The sequence below is a fragment of the Oncorhynchus mykiss genome, chromosome 1 (assembly GCF_057628025.1).
Source record: "Oncorhynchus mykiss isolate SJ-2025 chromosome 1, ASM5762802v1, whole genome shotgun sequence".
Classification (NCBI taxonomy): Eukaryota; Metazoa; Chordata; class Actinopteri; order Salmoniformes; family Salmonidae; genus Oncorhynchus; species Oncorhynchus mykiss.
Genome location: NC_143022.1, coordinates 29330226 through 29354156, shown reverse-complemented (window position 1 = coordinate 29354156; position 23931 = coordinate 29330226). Strand labels below are relative to the sequence as shown.

General features: G+C 42.2%; 1 protein-coding gene across 3 annotated transcripts in view; it reads left to right on the top strand.

The window, feature by feature from the left end:
* Window positions 1-23931, top strand: part of cfdp1 (chromatin remodeling protein CFDP1) — a 48847-nt gene that overhangs the window by 5482 nt on the left and 19434 nt on the right. For 2 of the 3 annotated variants that reach the window (XM_021597599.3, XM_090221213.1), the window contains exon 5: window positions 589-714. In XM_021597599.3, the coding sequence (XP_021453274.1) occupies window positions 589-714 (126 nt within the window). Of the gene's footprint in view, window positions 1-588; window positions 715-16084; window positions 16205-23931 lie in introns of all 3 variants that reach the window. The other variant, XM_036974966.2, reaches the window with a different exon arrangement.

Sequence of the window (23931 nt, the reverse complement as noted above, 5' to 3'; positions counted from 1 at the left end):
CGGAGACTTGATTACACACAGGTGGATTGTATTTATCATCATTAGTCATTTAGGTCAACATTGGATCATTCAGAGATCCTCACTGAACTTCTGGAGAGAGTTTGCTGCACTGAAAGTAAAGGGGCTGAATAAATTTGCACGCCCAATTTTTCAGTTTTTGATTTGTTAAAAAGGTTTGAAATATCCAATAAATGTCGTTCCACTTCATGACTGTGTCCCACTTGTTGTTGATTCTTCACAAAAAAATACAGTTTTATATCTTTATGTTTGAAGCCTGAAATGTGGCAAAAGGTCGCAAAGTTCAAGGGGGCCGAATACTTTCGCAAGGCACTGTATACATATGAGATGAGTAATGTAGGGTATTGAAACACTATATTAAGTGGCATTAGAGAGAGGTTGGCAATTTGTTTCTGCCTTAGCAATCCAAGGCTTGTTGTGTGTTTATCAGCTTGTTGTGTGTGTGTGTGTGTGTGTGTCCTTTTCTTGAGAAATGTACAGTGTTATGTAATTTGATCTCTACTTATGCTCATTAGACTGAGGCCACTAATACAGTCCTGTGTTTAAGTGTCTGCCTGTTACTGTCTTCAGAGTAACCAAAGAGGTAGATGCTGACTCCAAGGAGGCCAAGTGCTTTCTGAAGTCCAAGGAGGAGACACCAGATGTGTGGACTATACCCAGCAGACCAGAGCCCTCCTCCCTCGCCCCTGGACCCAGGTACACCCCCCACCCGCCTCCACAGTCACTACCTTACATCACCCGTCCTTCTCTAAGTATCTGACTAGTATAGAAGTTAAATATCACTTAGATGTATATGAACAGAAGTACTGCCACTGCTTAAATTACAGTATAATGTGAAATACTGCTTCATCTACTTTCACCAGCGTTCCTTTTTAAATAGGTAGTGAACCCAGTCAGATTTCCATTTTCCCATCACTCAACTTCCTATGACTAATTTATATGTGCATGTGTGTGTGTGTGCATGCAGTGGTTCCAATTGTGTTTTCACAGACATGTTTGAATAGGCTGTAAAAGGCTTGTGTGTAGGACATGAGAGTAATCCTCCCAGGTTTCTCTCCATTGATTTCTGACAGCTCCTACAGCAAGCCTTTGATCCTGTCATCCACTCTGTCTGCTACTGAGAAGCCAGGGAGTGGGATTACAACTCGCCTTTCACACTTCTCTAATATCAGTGTGTGTTGTGTTTGTGCATATACACTGAGTGTACAAAACATTAGGAACACCTGCTGTTTCCATGACATAGACTGACCAGGGGAATCCAGGTGAAAACTATGATCCCTTATTGATGTCACTTGTTAACTCCACTTCAATCAGTGTAAATGAAGGGGAGGAGACAGGTTAAAGAAGGATTTTGAAGCTTTGAGACAATTGAGACATGGATTGTGTATGTGTGCCATTGAGGGTGAATGGGGAAGACAAACGATTTGTGCCTTTGAACAGGGTATGGTAGTAGGTGCCAGGTGCACCGGTTTGAGTGTGAATTGCAACACTGCTGGGGTTTTCACGCTCAACAGTTTCCTGTGTGTATCAAGAATGGTCCACCACCTAAAGGACATCCAACCGACACAACTGTAGGAAGCATTGGAGTCAACATGGGCCAGCATTCCTGTGGAACGCTTTCGACACCTTGTAGAGTCCATGCCCTGACCAAACAGGCTGTTGTGTTTGGCAAACGGGGCGGGGTGCAACTCAATATTAGGAAGGTGTTCCTAATGTTTTGTACACTCAGTGTACTGTAATTGTCTGTATCATTGTCTTGCTATGACAGCTCCAGCTGCTCTCCTCTATCCCGCTCCCCTGCATGGCATTACTTCCCTCCGTTTCCATGGTGTTTAATTGCCTTACACGTCTTTCCTCTGAGGCGGTGGCTTGTGTCCAGACAGGTAGTGATCTTTCCCTTACAGAATGTACAGTGTGTCCAGAGCCATTTCCTGTTGTAGATGAGGGGAGAGGGAGGGCTTACCTATAGTACGACAACAGGAAGGAGCCATCAGTCAGTCAGAAGCCCTCCCTCATCATCCCTGTAGACCAGACCCATTAAGTTAATTACCTCGCCTTTGAACCACATCATATCACAGCCTGCTGCAGGGACAGGACCAACTTTGTTGTTGTTTTTTATCAGCTCGTAACACTCTCAGGATGTTGAGATAACATTTGTTACATAAGGGTGGCGGGTGCTATGTTGTTACGGAGGTCACATGGGGCTCTCTCTATCCCATGTTACAACCACTAGTTTCCCGCCTGAAACGAGAGGCAGAGAAGTGTTGGCTGTACGGACTGTGTTGTTGCATTTTCCCGCCTTTTGTCCCTTCATTATTTACTCCATCTTCGGCTCTCCCTCTACCTTCCTGTCTGCACCCCATCCTCTCTTGCACTCTCTCTCACTCTCCCTCTCTCCCTCCCTCTCCACCCCCACTCTCTGTCTCTGCCTCCTGAGTCCTGTTAAGTTGAGTTAAGCCTTCCTCTCTGTCTCTGTCTCTCTCTCTCCCCCTCCCTCCTGTGTGATTTGAGGTTAGCAGTGGAGTGGAAGGCCTGAGTCAGCAGGACAGGCCCCAGACATGTGATCTCCATTGAGTGCAGCCTCTCTTAAAGGAACATGTACATCTGTGCCATACTGTTCAGCTCTGTCTATCTGTCTGTCTGAGCTCCTACTGCACCTAGCTAGTAGCCACTGCACCCCAATTTGGCCCTGCTGACTGCCCTTACAGCAAACAGAAAATTACTCGTCTGCTTTCCCAGTCACTCCCCATCTCCCTCCATCTGTCTTTTTCTCACACACTCTTTCTCACTCTCAATTTGCTATCATTCCTCCTTTTATAGATCTCTTCCAGGGAGCCAATATCAAGGTTACAGTATTGGGCCATATAAAAGCCCTCTGTTGTTGCATAAGGCGTCATAGTTGTGCACTCACACCTAAAAACACCAGCCAACTTTTCATCAATCCCTGATCTAATTGAGAGCAATTGTGTTGATAGATTTGATTGACCTGCTGTCATGCTCTGTGGGTAGTCCTGTGTGTGTGTGTGTGTGTGTGTGTGTGTGTGTGTGTGTTGCAGGGCGATAGTCTGCCAGAGCAGTGGACTACAGTGGCATTGCATAATACTGGGGGTGCAGGCTAAGTGCTATCGATTAGCATGCCACAGAGATTTAGAGCCGCTTGTTGGGAATTCTAATGATTGGTTGATTGATTGCTCTCTGTCTCCGTGGTGTTACCTCACCACTCAACGCCGGGTAACATTGAGTCTGAACACATTAGGGCATACAAACAACACACACACACACATTTGTGCGCGAGTGCGCACACATCATCATCGCTACTGTATCACAACAGTAAGAATATCTTCTACTGCACCTACTGTAGTCTTGTATATACACACACATATAGTCTGGTCTGCTTGTGAAGAAGATAGGGCTTATCATGGGAGAGTTTATTTCCTGCTGGCAGGGTCAGATAGAGGTTCTGTGATTGTCAGTCTGGGAGTCTGGGCTGGGAGTTTAGAATGGACCAGAGAGCAGCACATCATCTGTCTCAACACAGCCCTCTCTTTCCCTACTATATGTCAGCTCATCTTGATTCATTCACCAGATGTATTATTGTTGTGTTCTCAATGAGGGAACGGGTGAGTGTACCAGTTCAGCTTCTGGGCTACTTTCTTTGACAATTTTGACTTGCTTTGGGAGCAGCCAGCACTCTTTTAAAAGAGACTGGATTCACCCTAACCGCACGGGTTCCAGGATTATTTCCAGCAACGTAGTGAACTGTTTTAGAGACTGACGGCCTGGGTCTGTTAGTTCTCCTGTCCTCCCTGTCATAATTAGCACCAGAGTGTCACCGATTCCTCCAGAACTTTCATCACGCACACCTGTCCCCTCTTCCCACTAATTAGTATTTGTATACCATGGTGCTGTCCATTATTGTTACAATGTGCGTGTGAGTACCTGTGCTGTGTGTTTTGGCTTTCGTGCCATTGTGAATTGCGCAGATGATTCCTGGTCTCGTCCCGTGTGTTAATCATTGTGCACGTGTGTTAAATATTCAAGGTACTCCTCGCTCTTTTGTTTGGTCTTCATCCCCGTGCCTTTACACGGCACGCCGTAATTTGGGTACAGTAAAAAAAACTATTACGCATTCCTGCTCCTGTGTCCCGAATAATTATTTTTTACCAACGTGACACAGAGGACATGGACAGCGTATTATCCCCCGTAGTACAGTTACTGTAAGTAACCTCGTTTATGTTCCTCTATCCCCTGAATACCTCTGTCAATCCGGCAGCAATCCATCTCTAAATACGTCATTCATATGCAATGATTTTGTTATTTGATTTTACATTGATATTTTCATACTTACTGAAACTTGGCTTAAACCAAGGACTTCAGTTCTCTAAATCAGTGGTTCCCAAACTTGTTATAGTCCCGTACCCCTTCAAACATTCAACCTCCAGCTGCGTACCTCCTCTAGCACCAGGGTCAGCGAACTCTCAAATGTTTTTTTGCCATCATTGTAAGCCTGTCACACACACACTATACAATACATTTATTAAACATAAGAACGAGTGTGAGTTTTTGTCACAACCCGCCTCGTGGGAAGTGACAAAGAGCTCTTATAGGACCAAGGCACAAATAATAATATAATAATCAATGATTTTGCTCTTTATTTAACATATTTTACATATAAAACCTTAAAACCAAAAATAGTGAATAACTCACCACAGGTTAATGAGAAGGGTGTGCTTGAAAGGATGCACATAACTCTGCAAATGTTGTGTTGTATTGGAGAGAGTCTCAGTCTTCAATCATTTTCAACACACAGTCTGTGCCTGTATTTAGTTTTCATGCTAGTGAGGGCCGAGAATCCACTCTCACATAGGTACGTGGTTGAAAGGGATAACGAATCCAGTTGTTTGTGTCATCTGTTTCGGGAGAGTAATTGCGCACTCAACTCACTCAGGCGCTTCGCTATATCACATTTGACATTGTCCGTAAGTTTGAGTTCACCAAATCAAACAATGATTGAAAGACCTGTGTGTTGTCCTTGTTAATGCAGACAGAGAAGATCTCCAACTTCTTAATCATAGCTTCAATTTTGTCCCGCACATTGAATATAGTTGCAGAGAGTCCCTGTAATCCTAGATTCAGATCATTCAGGCGAGAAAAAACATCACGTAGATAGGCCAGTCATGGGAGAAACTCGTCATCATGCAAGCGGTCAGACAAGGGAAAATTCTGGTCAGTAAAGAACACTTTAAACTCATCCAGCTGTAATGCATAGAATTCACTGGCTTGAATGCAAAGCAGTAATTGTTTCAAAACATCTCCTGCCATGTCACTGATGCGTCGTGAAACGGTTTTGTTTGGTGGAGACATTGTCTGTATAGTTTTTTTGGCCTTTTCCCCCAACATTGTCCCAGCCATATTTGCGGCAGCAGGAAGAATTAAGTCCTCCACAATAGTATGGGGCTTGCCTGTCCTAGCCACTCGGTAGCTCACCATACAAGACGCTTCTAGCCCCTTCTTATTAATGGTATGTGTTGCTTTTATACATGTCTTACTACTCGAAAGTCAACTTTATTCTCGCTCAAAAAAATCCTGTGGCTTATTTTTCAAATTGTCATGTTTCATTTCTAAATGTCTGCACAAGAGTGAAGGTTTCCCGTGAGAGAGTAATGGTTAATGTGATTGGATGTTAATTATTTGATTAGACTACCTGTATTTGACATTGTGTTGTTATTTCACTGAACACTAGATGGTTTAATTTTATTTTTGGCAGTGAAACGAGGCTACTCAGGTGAGAAAAAAACCTTACCCACATCTATAGCCCCGTTGGGAAAATATAAATGTACTGTTTGAAAATGTGAATATTTAAAAATATATTTTATGTAATAACAAAAAATAAAAAGTTAATCAAATGTTTATTTGGCGTACCTCCGACGGCATTGCGCGTATCCCAGTTTGGGAATACCTGATCTAAATGAATCTATCCCTCCAGCCTCTTCTTATCGACAGAAATCCTGGCCGTGGTGGGGGAGTAGCCATCATTCATAGACAAGTATATATGTAGCCCGGTGTCATGTGGAAAAATGTCCTCATTTGAGAGTCTTATCTTTTACTTGAACAAGAAACAGGCCTCCTTGTATATTTTAGTGTACCACCCTCCTAAACGTAATAGTTTGTTCATTGCAGAATTCCTTTACCTGCTCTCTTTGGTTGTGCCTAATTATGACAGAGTTATTATTCTAAACATTCATGTGTGTTTCCCAAGTCCCATGAGCTATCTGGGGCGTTTCTTAACCTATTAGAACCCTTTAAATCAAATCAAATCAGCTTTGTGCTCTACGCCACAGGGACCTACGCACAACAAAAGCCATCCTCTTGATCTCGTGCTGTCTGTCCTATGGTTTGATAACTTGGAAAATATTGATGTGTGTGTGTCTGACCATCTCAGTATTGTTTTTAAAATTCTTTCTCCTCCTCTTAAAAACGTCTGTCCCCACTCTCTGGCATCATTAACTCCACAACTGTTAATAAATGTACTGAAGCTTTTAAATCCCCTACTACTGATCATGTTCTTTGTCATCACATGATTTGCTGAACAGTTTCAGTGACATATGTCAGGCTGCTTTAGACTCAGTGGCACCAGTAGAAACTAAGAATGACATGCTCACATCCCTTTGTCTCTGCAAACAGTTTTTCTGATTCTTTATAGAAAATATTAGTTTCCAGATTGACAGTAGTCGACACCATACCAGCCTTTCTGGTCAGGAGGCACTTGAGGCAACTACTCTGAGGCTGTCTACTGCTTCCTTTAGCTCCTTTCAGCAAATATCCTGTGAGTCCCTCCATGATACTGTAGCTTACATGAAGACCTCCTCCTGCCCCTTGGACGTGATCCCTACTAGACTATAAGAGGTTATAATGCCTACTGCTGGCCCCAACATTCTGTCTATTGTAAATCGCTCCCTGACCTCTGGCTCCTTTCCAGCCTATTTTATTACTGCTCTGGTTCAACCTCTCCTTAAAAAGACCAGTCTATAGACCCCTCCTCACTGTGTAATTGTAGACCTATCGCTAAACTTGCTTTTTTTATCCTAGATTTTTAGAAAAAGTCGTTTTCAAGTAATTAGTGGCTTGTTTGAGTATGAACTTATTTGAAGAATTCCAGTAGGGCTCACTGCACAGTATGGAACCTGCTTTATTGAAAGTGAGTAAAGACCTTGTTGGCTGCTGATGCTGGTGACTTCTCTATTCTAGTTATTTTGGATCTTAATCCCGCGTTTGATACTGTTGGTCCAAGGTTTCCATTAGGAAAATGTGGAGCCGGACATTTGACCGGCAACATTTTAATTCATGCATTGGATACGTAACCTGATTAGGGTCTCCACCCACGGAGCTCAGCATGACAGAAATCACATTTAGAATATGGTCATTTATATTAACAGGTTCACCTGGAGGCGAAAGAAACGCACACCTGTTTAGGCGACGTGCTCCACTCAGTGGCGGAACAAGAGTTTTATACGTGGGGTGGCCAAGGCTACTTCAGGGGGTCCATGGACCATGACAGAAAATGAGTGTGTAACCCTAACCTGGCATCTAAGGAGCATGAATGAATCCTATGATTGCTGATTAGAGGTAGAAGTGATAATTCACTTAACCTGAAGTTATTCAATGTGGCAGATAGTGAGGTCCAAAAGGGTTACTTCAATGGAATTCAACATGGCAGATAGTTAGGTACAAAAGGGTTACTTCACTAGAATTAAACATGGCAGATAGTGAGGTCCAAAAGGGTTACTTCACTAGAATTCAACATGGCAGATAGTGAGGTCCAAAAGGGTTACTTCACTAGAATTCAACATGGCAGATAGTGAGGTCCAAAAGGGTTACTTCACTAGAATTCAACATGGCAGATAGTGAGGTCCAAAAGGGTTACTTCACTAGACTTCAACATGGCAGATAGTGTGGTTAACAACTGCTAACTAAAATGTGTAGTTTAAAGTATAGGCCTGGCCTGCCATTGGGTCCTTTTGGAACAGAAGTCTGATATCTCTCCCTTTCTTTTCATGTTTAATTGTCATATTTTTGCATAGGGTCAGTCTATGGTTACATCTAAGCATCCAATTACCCACATTTTAGTTCAATCTTAATTATAAATCCCCATTATCATAACTATAACTTAAAATCAACTACCAGCCTAAGTTACTAGTTAGATCATGGCTAGCCCTACTCGGCAGTAAGTAACTTAGCTAGCTATAATGTCTTACACCTTTACGATAGCAAACAGGCTATCTGCAAATTGTGGTAATCTTTTGAGTAACGTTAACAGATTGATAATAACAATTGTTCGATTTGTGTTCAAGTACGAAAATCTAACTTGAGTTAATGGATTGTAACTTGCTGAACACTGACAGCTGTAGCCTACTAGTTACCCCACATTAGTTAAGCATTCGTATACTGTAACTTACGACACTGCACTTTATATGCGTGTATTAATAACACAGATGTAAACATAATGTTAGGCTAAATTGGGACCGGTCTCTCTTATCTGATTAACTGTCTGTTAATGGAGCCAAAGGTCTAACATTAACTTACACAGCGACTCTACTGTTGTAAAAGTTGTTCAGGAAACCTAAACCCGATGCTAAACCTTAAAACTTACTTCAAATATGATGCTTTCGCCAATCTCGAAAAGACCCCGTGGAGCTGTGGAAATATTCTCTCATTCTGTTTGTTCTTCTTATTCTTCTGTATCTCACAACCAACGTTAATATTCTCTCGTCATTGATTTGAAAAATGCGCCACCGAACGTCAAAATAATGCTTCTTTCAACAAGAGGTGAAATGAGCTGTCAATCAGCGTCAAACTGCCAGTAGGGAATGAAATTTTGGGATGGCACCCGGGGTGGCCAATCAGATGTCAGGGGTGTCCAGTGCCACCCTGGACACCCCTCTGGCTCCGCCCCTGGCTCCACTAAGGCAGTTATTTAATAACTTGTCCTTGTGGTAAAAAATTATGTGGGTATAAAGAAGCGCAAATTAAAAGTAGGGATTTCGTAGCACCATTGGGTGCAAAAACTCGACGTACCCAGTTGCGGCCCACTTTTTGGAAACAAACCACTATATTCCGTCCCTTCGTTATGTCGGTATTGAACACGTCACCGTCCCTAGGGGGTGACCTTGACAATTTATTGTCAAACTGAGAGGCTGCCTGGATCTATAATTTAAAGACCATTGCTCCCTTCAGTCTCAACGTAGACTTTGATCTGAAGCCATTCCTGTGATTATTGTGATTTTTGCTATTCATTGTAATTGTTTGGCCTGTGTAGCCAAAATGATCGTATGTTATCCATCGATGCTTTTTTATATGTTGTATTTATATCTGTAAATGAATCAATGAAATCAAGCCACACCTGACCATGGTTACAGACACCTGTGTGTCCTTTGAAACTATACAAACTAGTGACCCGCAGTGTTTGTCATAAACGTTAGTAATTAAATTATTGCATCTGAGCTCCTAGAGTGTGCAGCTCTCATTTTCTTTTTCAATTCATATTAACAGAACATGCAAGTCGAGGATGCAATGATGTCTGGTCCTTCTTACCGGATTCTGACGTGCACTTTGAACATGTTAGAGTAACTGTCCACATGTACTTTTCCTCAGCCAATCTACTATAGTAGAAAGGTTTAGGCTACCTATTCTATTGATCAACCTGTCAAGAAAAAACAGCCTATTCCAAACAGACTCTGGAACAGTTGTGGGACGATAGATCCTAAATTCATGTAGCCTAGGCTACATAAAAAAAGGTTAAAAAGCAATGTGTCTGATACAACAGAATGTTTAGCTCAAAATGTTGATAACTATTATTTCCTCACATTAGAAGCGCAGCAATACGCACCAGGCAGTTAGCTACACGCACATGTTCCATCCATAATGTAATTAGCGGTAAACACAGTTGTCAAAAGGGCACTGCACATGCAAGCGGTTTCATGTGACCCAGATGAAAATATCAGTTATAAATTTGGAAAGAGACATGCATCATAATATGTATTAAAACATTCAGGTTTCAGACAATTAAGTACATGTTACAAAGTGGTGTGCGACGCGCTGATGAAGCCTGCCTTCCGTTTGATGCCGCGTTCAAAACAACTGGGAGCTTGGAAATCTCTGACTTCAGTGTGTTCAACAAAAAACTAGCTCTGACTGGGAAAAATTGTTTTGAATGGTCATCCAACTCGGGCCACTATCCAGAGCTCTGACTGTGATAAATAAGATGCTTAATGAATGTACTTTACACACACGCCAATTTAATTCCACTAAATGATGTGAATTATCCTATAGAGTAGAATGATAACCATGACCAATCAAATGCATTTACTTCAACTGGTATTTCCATCAATAGGCAAAAAAACAACAACATTATTGCAAAATGGGATTTGAGTTATCTGCTTTTCAAAAACAAATACAGACAAAAGCCAGCTATTACCGGCAAACGAAAACCTTGTATTGATCATAACATCCTAGTTCATCGGCTGGAGAGGTGGGTGGGAATCTCTGGTGTTGCCCTCAACTGATTCCGGTCATATTTATGTGGCAGACGTTTCTCAGTGAGTATGGGTGGCTCAGTAGAGTCCCCAGCACCTATTCACTATGGTGTCCCTCGGGTCAATTCTGGGCCCCATCCTTTTTTCTCTGTACGTGCTTGACATCATCTGCAATCATAACATTCAGTTTCACTGCTATGCTGATGACGCACAGCTTTATTTACCAATCAGACCCAGTGACCAAGCTAGCGTAGCTACCCTTCACAAGTGTTTTGCCGACATCAAATGTTGGATGTCTGACAAAAAAGTTCTTCCAGAAACCTTGGTGTCTTCTTTGACCCTGACCTAAACTTTGAGCTGCATGTAAAGAAAGTTTTCCTGAATTGAATCATGGGCATTCATATGGAGTTGGTCTCCCCTTTGCTGCTATAAAAGCCTCCACTCTTCTAGGAAGGCTTTCCACCGCAGACTTGCTTCTCTTCAGCCACAAGAGCATTAGTGAGGTCAGGCACTGATGTTGGGAGATTAAGCCTGGCTCTCAGTCAGCGTTCCAATTCATCCCAAAGGTGTTTGATGGGGTTGAAGTCAGGGCTCTGTGCAGGACAGTCCAGTTTTTCCACACTGATGTCAACAACCTATTTATATAAGGACTTCGCTTTGTGCATGGGGGTATTGTCATGCTGAAGCAGGAAAGGGCCTTCCTCAAACTATCACCACAAAGTAGGAAGCACAACTTTGAATGTCATTGTATGCTGTAGCGTTAAGATTTCCCTTCATTGGAACTAAAGAGTCTAGCCCGAACCATGAAAAACAGCCCCATACCATCACACTTTACAGTTAGCACTATGCATTGGGGTAGTTTGAGTTCTTCTGGCATCCACCAAACCCAGATTCGTCTGTCAGACTGCCAGATGGTGAAACGTGATTCATCACTACAGATAATGCATTTTCACTGCTCCAGAGTCCAATGGTGGTGAGTTTTACACCACTCTAGCTGATGCTTGGCATTGCTCATGGTGATCTTAAGGCTTATGTGTGGCTCCTCGGCCATGGAAACCCATTTAATGAAGCTCCAGACGAACAGTTCTTGTGCTGACGTTGCTTCCAGAGGACGTTTGGAACTCAGTAGTGAGTGTTGCAACCTTGGACAGACTATTTTTCTGTGCTATGCGCTTCAGCACTAGGCGGACCCGTTCTGTGAGTTTGTGTGGCCTACCACTTCGCAGCTGAGCCATTATTGATCCTTGATGTTTCCACTTCACAATAACAGCACTTAGAGTTGACCGGGGCAGCTCTAGCTGGGCAGAAATTTGACGAACTGACTAGTTGGAAAGGTGGCATCCTATGACGGTGCCACGTTGAAAGTCATTAAGCTCTTCAGTAAAGCCATTCTACTGCCAACGTGTGTTTGTGGAGATTGCATGGCTGTGTGCTCAATTTTATACACCTGTCAAGAACGGGTGATGCTGAAATAGCCGAATCCACTCATTACACTACCAAAAGTTTTAGAACTCCTACTCATTTTTATTTTTTATTTTTTACTATTTTCTACATTGTAGAATAATAGTGACAATATCAAAACTATGAAATAACACACATGGAATCCTGTAGTAACCAAAAAAGATTCTTCAAATAGCCATCCTTTGCCTTGATGACAGCTCTGCACACACTATACACAGCGGTATATAAACTATATAGATGCTTTCATTTCCTCACGTCTAGATGACTGTAACTTTTTGTATATGTCTCAGTAAAAAAATCACTCCCATTGTCTACAGTTAGTTCAAAATGCCGCAGCTCTGATTTTAACAGGCACCAGACATTTCTACCATATCACACATATTTTAGTCACTTTTAGAAAACATTTTAAAATGGTATTAATCACGTTTAAGGCTAAGTTTAGCCCCATCCAATATCTCTGATATTTTGTCTCCCTATATACCAGGACGAAGCCTGAGATCCCTGTCAGGACACTGTTGACGATTCCAAAGTCTAGGCTGAAAACGAACATTGACCGGGCCCCTAGGCTTTGGAATAGTCTTCCAGGCTTGCAAATTCAGTGCCTCTTTTTAATCCCTGCTGAAGACATACTTTTATAAAGATGCTTTCAATGTATGATTTCAATGTCATTAACACAGAGAGAGAGTGTGTTAACAATGACATTAATAATGAACCATTGTTCTCTATGGGCCACAGTAGTAATAATAACTTTATGTATATAGCGCTTTCCGATACAAGTAACAAAGTGCTTCACATAATAAAATATAAGTACTAAAAAATAAGACTGGAGGAAAGAGAATGAAAAAAGATCGCTAATTAAAATCATACCTGCTGACTGTAGCTGTCTATGAATAAGCCTGTGTTATGGTGTGTAAGTTAAGAGGCCAGCAGAGCTGGGAAAACAGGGCAGTTGCCTTTGTTGATCTTTTCCTGTATATTTGTGTGTATCACCTATGTTCGCTGTGCGATTGTATTAGTGCGAGTGAAGGTGCGCACGCACACATTTGTGTGAGCGATAGCAATTATGTCTGCAATATATTCTCAACTTAGAGGCCTGCTTTTCTAATTGTAGAGGGAAATCTCAGGGGCCTAAAAATAAACCTGCTCATTGTTATTACAGAGATGGTGAGGAAAGCTATCATACACTTACGTCTGGCCTGACTCTACACCCAGGGCAGATGGACATGTCTGTCTATACACACTTCTCAATTTTGTGTGTGCGCTCACATGTTTTTCCCTGTGTGTGTGAGTTTGAACCTGACTGGAACTCTTTGCTCCCAGATCAGAACATTCTTATGAATTCTTAATTCTTTTTTTTTTACACTCTTTGCTCGTCTCTGTTTGATCTGAAAGGCCAACTCCACCACTTTTCAGCCTCCTGTTCGTTATTTCCAGCATAATACTGTCAACATATTTGAAAAAAAAGCACATTTATTATAAAAAGTAAAAACAATGATGACATCATCAAATACCCTCCCTTTGGCTAGAAACTCGTTCCAGATTTTGAAAATGTATTTTTAATCCTACCCTGTAATGTCAAGGGGGATAATTCTTTTAGGACGTTTCATATCATTTTAACCACAGATTATAGAAATGCTCTGTTTTCACATATGTAGACACTGGTTTGGTGCTGGAGATTATGAGTATGAGGTTGATAAGTGGCGTAATTGCCCTTTTAAAGAGCCACTGAACATGCCGATTAGCACGTGTGTTTTTCTGTTGTTCGTTAGAAAAATACGATTTTAGTCTTCGTGGTGTGTTTCCTGATCGATTCCACATTTGATTAATGATTTGTGTCCCCCATGAGACACTGTAGACGCGGAAGCCTATTTCACTTCCTCAAAATCCCCAGAAGAAATCTAAGATAACTCAAGAAATCTGATGAATTTTTATATTTTGGACGAGGATGTTCTAGTTGCACTATTTGACATCTAACTAAGGTGTTTAGTGCAGCATTTCTCAAGTTAAACGTGCAACGTATTGCCTTATGTAAACAGTCGGAGCTGCTGGGAAGGTCTGTCTCACTATGCTGTTGGATAGAGAGCAATCATTACAGCTGTTCACTCCATGTTAGTGGGCAAATGGACATCATCAAATCAAAACCCAACTTTCTTTTACCCAGTGTGATGTACAGATGTTCCAAACTCCATTTTAGAGAGGACTGACTTTACCACCAAAATGATCCTATTTACACTTTGTAGTCAATTTTGGCACAAAGGGATTCACAGCTTTTCTGAACAGTCGGTCTCCCCCTTCTCATTGGATTGCATGCTGCTGACCATCCTCTGGTACTCTGTAGCTCGCTTATGTTTCCCACCTCCCTTAGAGCTCTGAGAGAAGCCTCCAGGGGTGAGGGGTCAGGGGGGTAAGTGGGGTCAGAGGCAGCAGCAGTAGTGACCAGGGAGAGAGGAGGCGTGTGACTGAGGGAGTGAAGGAGTAATAATAGAGCAGAGATTATGGATGATGAGTCTGAGGAGTTGTCAGTGAAGAGGGAGAGAGGTGGGAAAGATGAGTGGATTTAGGAACATGAACACCCAAGTGAAGGACCAGTCATGGTGTAATGCTTCAGCAGGGCTATCAGATGCATCTCTCCACCATAGGTTATGTATGAGTGGTACACATTGCTATGTTTGTAATGAGAGTGTGCTAAAAGGCCTACTACCGTCTTTAAGCTGCAGAACAAAGAGCATCCACACATACTAATGAGAACTCTTTATAGAGCCCTTCTGTACAAGCACCACCATCTATAAAGCTGAGTGCCATATCTTATTTTGAGGTCTCTATGTTTAGGTTTAGGTAGAGTTCTGTGGTGTCCTAGTAACTGTTGAGGAGCTTGACGTAGGCACCCATAGAGAAGCAGCCCTCTGTTTGGTGTGTGTACACTCTGCCCAGTCGGGTGACCAGTGAGGTAATATTGATTCTGTGTTGGGGAACACTAAACACACAGTTTCACTAAACACACAGTTTCACTAAACACACAGTTTCACCCCCCCCCCCCCCCCCTGTTATCTGACACACCAATATGACAGCACAGGGTGTTTTGTAGTCTAGAGCCAAGAGGCTTCTAAGAGTGTACCATGATGACCTAAAAACATCAAAAACTGACAGCATAGGGAGTATTCTGTTATGCTTCTTGGTAGATATTTGTGAAGGGAAACAAACTGAGATGCTCTTGCATGTTCTTCACCTAAAGATTCCACAGATGGACATGAATCGGTCAACAAAATCCCTTTAAAACCTTCACTCCAGTCTCTCATTACATGTCCATTGTATAGCCTTTAACCTCATGGTTACACCACCTTATAAAATGTTTTGCTCAGTGGGAGATTTGGAGATTGTGACAGCAACTATGTGAGCTTATTACAGTATTATACTATGTCCTGGGATTTCCTATCATCTTCAAAGTAGAAGAACCCATTACCTTCTATTGACTCTTGTGTGGCTTGTGTGCTTCATTTGTGTGTTCGTGAGAGTCTCAGCTTTTCATAGTGGGGTCATAACAGTTTGTAGCTCAAATCGTTAACAGACGTTTTTGTGAGATCTCATTTCGGGATCCGCCCTTGTCTCACTAACACCACTCTAGCTCACCCCCTATTAATCTCACAAGCTAATGGTTGGTATCCATGTATACAGAAGAAATAGACAAATACAATAACCCAGAAGTCTGTAGCTCAAACACAATGTTTAGTAGGGGTTGGAAGCACTAAATCACCCCAGGGTGACCGTGGGACTCAACGAGTCCCCCTCTTCATCCCTAATTGTGATTTACCTTGTCATCACCTCTCTTTTTCACCTCTCTGCACAAATTTCCACCGTAAAAGGTCAAGAGGTTATCCATATTAAGTCAGATTTGGGGAAATTGCATGGTTTTTCTATTAGTCTTGAGCTGTGAGACGAGGTCTGCCAATGGCCTTTAAATGGGCAGGAAGTGTATTATCCTTTCAAGGACTTCCTCCTGGCCTGGGTCTGCTGGAGAGGGTGAGGAGCAGCTGGGTGAACCCCTAACAGGGAGTCTTTGTGCATGTGTGTTTTAGGGGTCCAGCATGCTCTCCTCATGGCCACAGACATCTGGAGGAGCTATCTACTCTCCCCGGGGATACTGTGAGAACATTCTTAAAGTTGAAGCGCCTCTGCGAGGCACAAAATGGTTCCCAGTGAGTAACTCACTCCTATCAGTTACACTGGGTTTAAACAGGAACACTAACATGCTGACTAAACCGACCGCATTGCGTGCATGTTGCAAAATGAATGTACACATGTGAATCAATAATTTTATCCTAACTGCTCGCGCATATCAATAACTGTCTTTGTAGCCAGGCGCAAAAATAGAACTTGGTTAAATTTTAGACGCTTGAAGTGCTGCAAGTCCTGCCTCTCCCATCTACAAAGATCCAGCACAAAAAATACCCAGGACAAATTAGCTAGCAACAGCAAGCTAACTAAATGTCCAGGAATATTTGTGTTGTTTTGACCTGTCCCAAAATAATATACAGTAGTTGGTTTTGGTATGTTAGTCTGCGTGTCATGAACATGTCTGGTAGAAATAGACAAAATCAACATGTGGACGCACGAGCGGAGCCGGTTTGGTCAACATGTAACTCATTTACCCGGAATCCTGCTTAACTGACAGGTTAAAGTCTGCTTGAAAGAGCTGCTAACCTAGCTAAGCTGCTAACGCTAGCCATCAAGCTAATGAAATTAGTCCCAGATAAGTGTTCCTATGGAACCCTCTTTGTCTGGAGAAGTAAATGAACGGTTCCAGCTCTGTAGAAGCTGCTAGGTTAGCAGCTCTTTCAAGCAGACTTTAACCTGTCAGTTAAGCAGGATTCCGGGACAAGAAATTGGCCTTCTCTAGTCACTCGTAGGCTCAGTCACTGGTATACTTTTATTTACAAAGCCATTTTGGGTTTACTACCTTTTTATTTGAGCATTTTTATTGTTCAGAAATGTGGTGGGTACTCTCTTCGGTCGCTGGACTTTATCCTGCTAACTGTTCCAAATGTCCGAACTGAATTTGGTAAAAGGGCTTTAATGTACTCTGCGCCATCGTCTTGGAACATCTTACAAAATACTTTTAAACTGGAAGAACTTGTCCCGATTGGTGTTTTTACATCACTGATTAAGGATTTTTAGGCTGATTCCCTGACCTGTCAATGTTTTTAATATGCTGTTTTTGATTTTGTTATACTCTTGTGAGTTCAATGGTTTTTATTAGATTACTTGTAGTTTTTCATGTTGTCTGTCTGTAATTTTTGTAATGACTTGGTGCTGCCTATCTTGGCCAGGGCGCTCTTGAAAAAGAGATTTTAATCTCAATGAGCCCTTCCTGGTTAAATAAAGGTTAAATAAATACATAAAAAGCTGTATCTACTATGCTTTGTTTTGTGTCATACTGGATCACTCAGAGTTCCAATGCAGTAATTGTTTGCTTGCCTAGGATTATAGGCTTGAGGTATCTTGATCATGCAGGTCGCCAGCCTACGTAAGAAACGGGAGAAAACACAGAGTGGAATGTTTACCTTTTCTACGCCTGTGGCTGGACGGCGTTTGCGCTTGTTGGATGCATCTCCGTCCTGTCGTTATCCGAGTAACCGGTGTTGCCCGGAGTTCCTTCGCCAGGGGAGCAATCTCCTGCCTCTCCTCCACCATCTGATAGCGGAGTGGAAGGAGCACAGCAAGAGGAGAATGGCAATCAACGATGGTCGCATGTCACGAGCCGTGAAAGCCGAAGACAGCGGCCTCCCGCAAAGCCGGCGCTGATACAAACAACGAATAGTTTTACCGCCCTGGAGCCTGATCTTCCGGCACCTTTGTCGCTGGGGGTACCTGTGTCTGCGGCCGCTGTAACTACTCCTACTTCTTCCCCTACGTTTTGGAAGTCGACGTCGGTAACCTTCCATCCCTGCTCTGGATTGAGCGGGGCTTCTCCAACTGTTGTAGGCACCATCCTGTGAAGCGTGGGAGTGGGTGGATTTCCTCATCCTTCTCGCCAGCCGTGATTTTGGGCAGCTACATGGTGCACAAACAATGTCCTATCTCAGAGCTCGAGTAAATGTAAAGTAAATGACATTACTACGCTGCTACCGAATGTACTATGCCAGCACATGGACATTGATTGTAATCGTAGTCAATGTCGGTTTTAATGACATTATGAAGGGCAGCTCTGAACAGTTGAAACTGGATTTCAAAGAGCTGATTGACTCTCTGCTAGACACTAATAAAATACCTATCATATCTGGCCCTGGGCCCTCTCTGAATCGTGGCATTGAAGGCTTTAGCAGGATTCTTTCTCTTCACAACTGGCTATGTGATTATTGCTGCTTAATGGGTGTAACTTTTGTTGACAATTTTGATACCTTTTGGAAACAAAACACATTTTATAAGGGGGTTGGTATCCACCCAAATCATTTGGGTTCCTGGATCCTTTCACATATATTATAAGGCTGCGTTGAGACAATGACTTATCAATGCCTCAAGCCCAGCTCAGCTAATCCCTACCATTGTGTCGCTGAGTTATCATAATGCTTTAGCAAATGTACATTATACCATGGGGCATTGGTAGACGCAATTTAAGTAACTTAATGTATGTCCCTCTAACTGCCCTGAATGCCTCTGCTGATCCTACAGCATGTAGCAATCATGAACCAGATTTATGCTGTTAGCCCTGAGGCCATGTGCCCTAGTAGGAAGTCCACTGTGTGCAGCCCCCCCTGCACTAACATAAATAACATGATAATATCTCTGAAACTCAGTTAAACAATACCTTTGATGAGACAGCAATACAAGGTTATAACATTTACAGAAGATACAGAAATGCCAGTGGTGGTGTTGCTGTTTATATTCAGAACCATATTCCTGTAAAGATTAGAGAGGATCTCATGTTAAACACTGTTGAAGTAATATGGCTACAGGTTCTTGGGGTATGTCTCTATAAGCTTGGCACATCTACCACTGGGATTTTTGCCTATTCTTCAAGGCAAAACTGCTCTGGCTCCGCTGATGGGTTCCGCTGGTGTACAGTAATCTTTAAGTCATACCACAGATTCTCAATTGGATTTAGGTCTGTGCTTTGACTAGGCCCTTCCAAGACATGTAAATGCTTCCCCTTAAACCACTGGAGTATTGCTTTAGCAGTATGCTTTGGTTCATTGTCCTACTGGAAGGTCAACCTCTGTCACAGTCTCAAATCTCTGGAAGACAAGAATTTCCCATTCATCATTCCTTCAATTCTGACGAGTTTCCCAGTCCCTGCCGATTACAAAAAACATCCCCACAGTATGATAATGCCACCTCCATGCTTCACTGTGGTGGGCGGCCCTCTCTTGGCAGGTTTGTTGTGGTGCCATATTCTTTAAATGTTTTAATAATGTATTTAATGGTGCTCTGTGGGATGTTCAACGTTTCGGATATTTTTTTTATAACTCAACCCTGATCTGTACTTCTCCACAACTTTGTCCCTGACTGGTTTGGAGAATTCCTTGGTCTTCAAAGTGCTGCTTGCTTGGTGGTGCCCCTTGCTTAGTGGTGTTGCAGACTCTGGGGCCTTTCAGAACAGGTGTATATATACTGAGATCATGTGACACTTAGATTGCACACAGGTGTGCTTTATTTAATTAATTATGTGACTTCTGAACGTAATTGGTTGCACCAGATCTTATTTAGGGGCTTCATAGCAAAGGGGGTGAATACACATGCACGCACCACTTTTCATTATTATTTTTTTTTTTTTTAACAAGTAATCTTTTTCATTTTACTTCACCAATTTGGAATATTTTGTGTATGTCCATTATATGAAATCCAAATAAAAGTACATTTAAATTACAGGTTGTAATGCAACAAAATAGGAAAAACACAGAGGGGGATGAATACTTTTGCAAGGCACTGTATCTAATAGAACTCAATAGGTTTTCTTTAATGGAAGCTTCTCTAATGTCAAACATGTAAAGTGTGGTGTACCGCAGGACAGCTCTCTAGGCCCTCTACTCTTTTCTATTTTTACCAATGACCTGCCATTGGCAATAAACAAAGCATATGTGTCCATGTATGCTGATGATTCAACCATATACGCATCATTAACCACAGCTATTGAAGTCACTGAAACCCTTAACAAAGAGTTGCAGCCTGTTTTGGAATTGGTGGCCAGTAATAAACTGGTCCTGAACATTTCTAAAATGAAGAGCATTGTATTTGACCTCAGCTGAATCTGGTAATGAATGGTATGGCTCTTAAACAAGTTGAGGAGACTAAATTACTTGTCATGACCTTAAATTGTAAACTGTCATGGTCAAAACATATAGATGCAATGGTTGTAAAGATGTGGAGAGGTCTGTCTGTAATAAAGAGATTATCTGCTTTTTTGACACCACATTCCAAGAAGCAAGTCCCGCAGGCTCAAGTTTGGTCTTATCTTGGTTATTGTCCAGTCGTATGGTCGAGTACTGCAAGGAAAGACCTAGTTAAGCTCCAGCTGGCCCAGAACAGAGCAGCATGTCTTGCTATTCATTGTAATCCGAGGGCTGATTTAAGTACTAAGCATGCCAGTCTCTCTTGGTTAAGAGTTGAGTTGAGAGACTGACTGCATCACTTCTTATTTTTATAAGAAACATGAATGTCTTTACAATCCCAAATTGTTTGCATAGTCAACTTACACACAGCTCTGACACACACACTTACCACACCAGACATGCCACCAGGGGTCCTTTCACAGTCCCCAAATCCAGAACAAATTCAATAAAGCATACGGTATTATATAGTCATTATATAGAGCCAAACTCCGTTCCATCTCATATTGCTCAATTGAACAGCAAACCTGGTTTCAAAAAACAGCCTCACGGCACAGCCGCCTCTCCTCTATTTGAGCTAGATATGTGTGTTTTTATTGATATGTAGGCTACGTGTGCCTTTTGGAGAAAAAAAAATATTTATGTCATTCTGTCCTTGAGCTGTTGTCTATTAATGTTCTGTATTATGTCATGTTTCGTGTTTTGTGTGGACCCCAGGAAGAGTAGCTACTGTTTTTACAACAGCTAATGGGGATCCTAATAAAATATCAGTATACCAAATGGAAGCTTCTCCAACATAATGCAGGTAGAATCAGGAATTCCCCAGGGCAGCTGACTGAGTAAAGCCAGTGTGTCTATGTATGCGGAAGACTCAACACTATGCACGTCAGCTACTACAGTGACCGAAATTACTGCAACGCTAAACAAATAGGTACAGAGGTGACTAAACTGCTTGGCGTAATCCTGGATTGTAAACGGTCATGGTCAAAACATATTGATATATCAGTAGCTAAGATGGGGAGTAGTCTGTCCATAATATTGCGCTGCTCTACCTTCTCAGCACTTTCAACAAGGCGGGTCCTACAGGCTCTAGTCATGCCACCAGAGGTCTCTTCACAGTCCCCATGTCCACAAAAGACTATGGGAGACGCACAGTACTACATAGAGTCATGACTACACAGAGCTCTATTCCACATCAGGTAACTGATGCAAGCATTAGATATAGATACTTTTGTACTTGTTGCCTCCAGCATCTTCACAGGGTTCTTTGCTGTTGTTCTGTGATTGATTTGCACTTTTCGCACCAAAGTACGAACGCATCTCCTTCCTGAGCGGTATGATGGCTGTGTGGTCCCATGGTATTTATACTTGCGTACTATTGTTTGTACAGATGACCGTGGTACCTTCAGGCGTTTGGAAATTGCTCCCAAGGATGAACCAGACTTGTGGAGGTCTACAATTTCTTTCTCTGAGGTCTTGGCTGATTTCTTTTGATTTTCTCATGATGTCAAGCAAAGAGGCACTGAGTTTGAAGGTAGGCCTTGAAATGCATCTACAGGTGCACCTCCAATTGACTCAAATGATTCAATTAGCCTATCAGAAGCTTCTAAAGGCATGACATCATGTTCTGGAATTTTCCAAGCTGATTAAAGGTACAGTCAACTTAATGTATGTAAACATCTGACCCACTGGAATTGTAATACAGTGAATTATAAGTGAAATAATCTGTCTGTAAACAATTGTTGGACAAATTACTTGTGTCATGCACAAAGTAGATGTCCTAACCGACTTGCCAAAACTATAGTTTGTTAACAATACATTTGTGGAGTGGTTGAAAAATGAGTTTTAATGACTCCAACCTAGTGTTTGTAAACTTCCGACTTCAACTGTAGGTGTTCCTCTTATCCAGATGGGAGATGGCAATGTGGAGTGCATTAAAGATTGCGTCGTCTGTGGATCTGTTGGGGTGCTATGCGAATTGGAGTGGGTCCACAGTGTCTTGGATGATATGAGCCATGACTATCCTTTCAAACCATTTCATAACTACAGATTTGAGTGCCATTGGGTGATAGTCATTTAGACAGGTTACCTTGGCGTTCTTGGGCACAGGGACTGTGGTGGTATGCTTGAAACATGTAGGTATTACAGACCGGATTAAGGAGAGTTTGAAAATGTCTCATGAAGATAGTTGCCAGCTGATCAGCGCATGCTCTGATTGTGCGTCCTGGTAATCCATCTGGTCCTGCGGCCTTGTGAATTTTAACCTGTTAAAATATCTTACTCACATTGGCTAAGGAGAGCGAGATCACACAGGTCTAACTGTATCTGGCAGGGCTGAGGACAGGCTGTAACTGGGACACTGGAAAGTGAATACATTGTGACAGTGATTTGTGTGGGGAGCTGTGACCGGAGAGAGTTGACAGTCTCTGTGTGCACAATAGCAACCAGTGTGCACACACAGTGATTGATGCACACACACACAAACACACACACACACAGCTTTTTAGCAGCCATTTTAAGGTGTGGAGAAATGTGAGGGTGTTAAAAATGTCACAGGTTGGTTCACATGACCTGAGGCATCACATCTGCCTGCCTGTAGGGTGTGTGCATGTGTGGAAATTCTTTCAGATGGTGGTTAAGTTTGTGCTGAAGAGGCATCCTTTTTGTGCTCCTTTGTGTGATTTTTTTAATGTTTTGTATTGGTTAGGGCAGTAGTCACCAACCAGTTGATCGTCAATCACCAAACATTTAGGTAAAAAAAAACAACTATAAACCCTTGTGTTTCTTTGTGCATATTATGGCTTATAAAAGTGTTGAACATTCTCCCTACTTCCACTCACGCTACAACAAGCACTGCAGCTGCAATGAATGAGTGTAGCAAAGTGTTCCTATAGGCTTGCGTAGTTATCATTAGTGGATTGTGTCTTTTTTAATAATATCAAGGAATATTTCACTTTCTCTGAACATAGCAGTAACAACATGAATTGGTGCATGAGGCAGAAATAATGCAGTGAGTTACGCCATCAGCTGAAAAACTGTGTCCCCTTTTCTCAGCAGAGGGAGGCAGAGCAGAGGGGACAGTGAGTCGGGTGAGCGGTAGCCTCACTGTTGCTCCCTCCCTCCCCTCAGACTGACCATCAGATGCAGTAAAAAAACAAGGTTTTATTATGCTCACTCAGCTGTGCCTCACAAGTAATACAACAAATGATCTATTACCAGTGTGATCATATGCTTACATTGTTTTAAATATCATTTTAAAAATGCTATGAGAAGAACATTGGCAGGGCAATTCAAGTATAGCCAATATGCAGTGATAATGTATTGGGTGGGTGGAATAGTGGAGAACAATTGGAGGGTTACTTCAAATCAAAGTTTATTTGTCATGTGCGCCGAATACAACAGGTATCACCTTACAGTGAAATGCTTACTTACAGGCTCTAACCAATGGTGCGGGGGAAAAAGGTGTGTGTGTGTGTGTGTGTGTGTGTGTGTGTGTGTGTGTGTGTGTGTGGGTAAGGAAAGAAATAAAACAACAGTAAAAATACATTTGAAAAAAGAGTAGCAAGGCTATATACAGACACCTGTTAGTCAGGCTTATT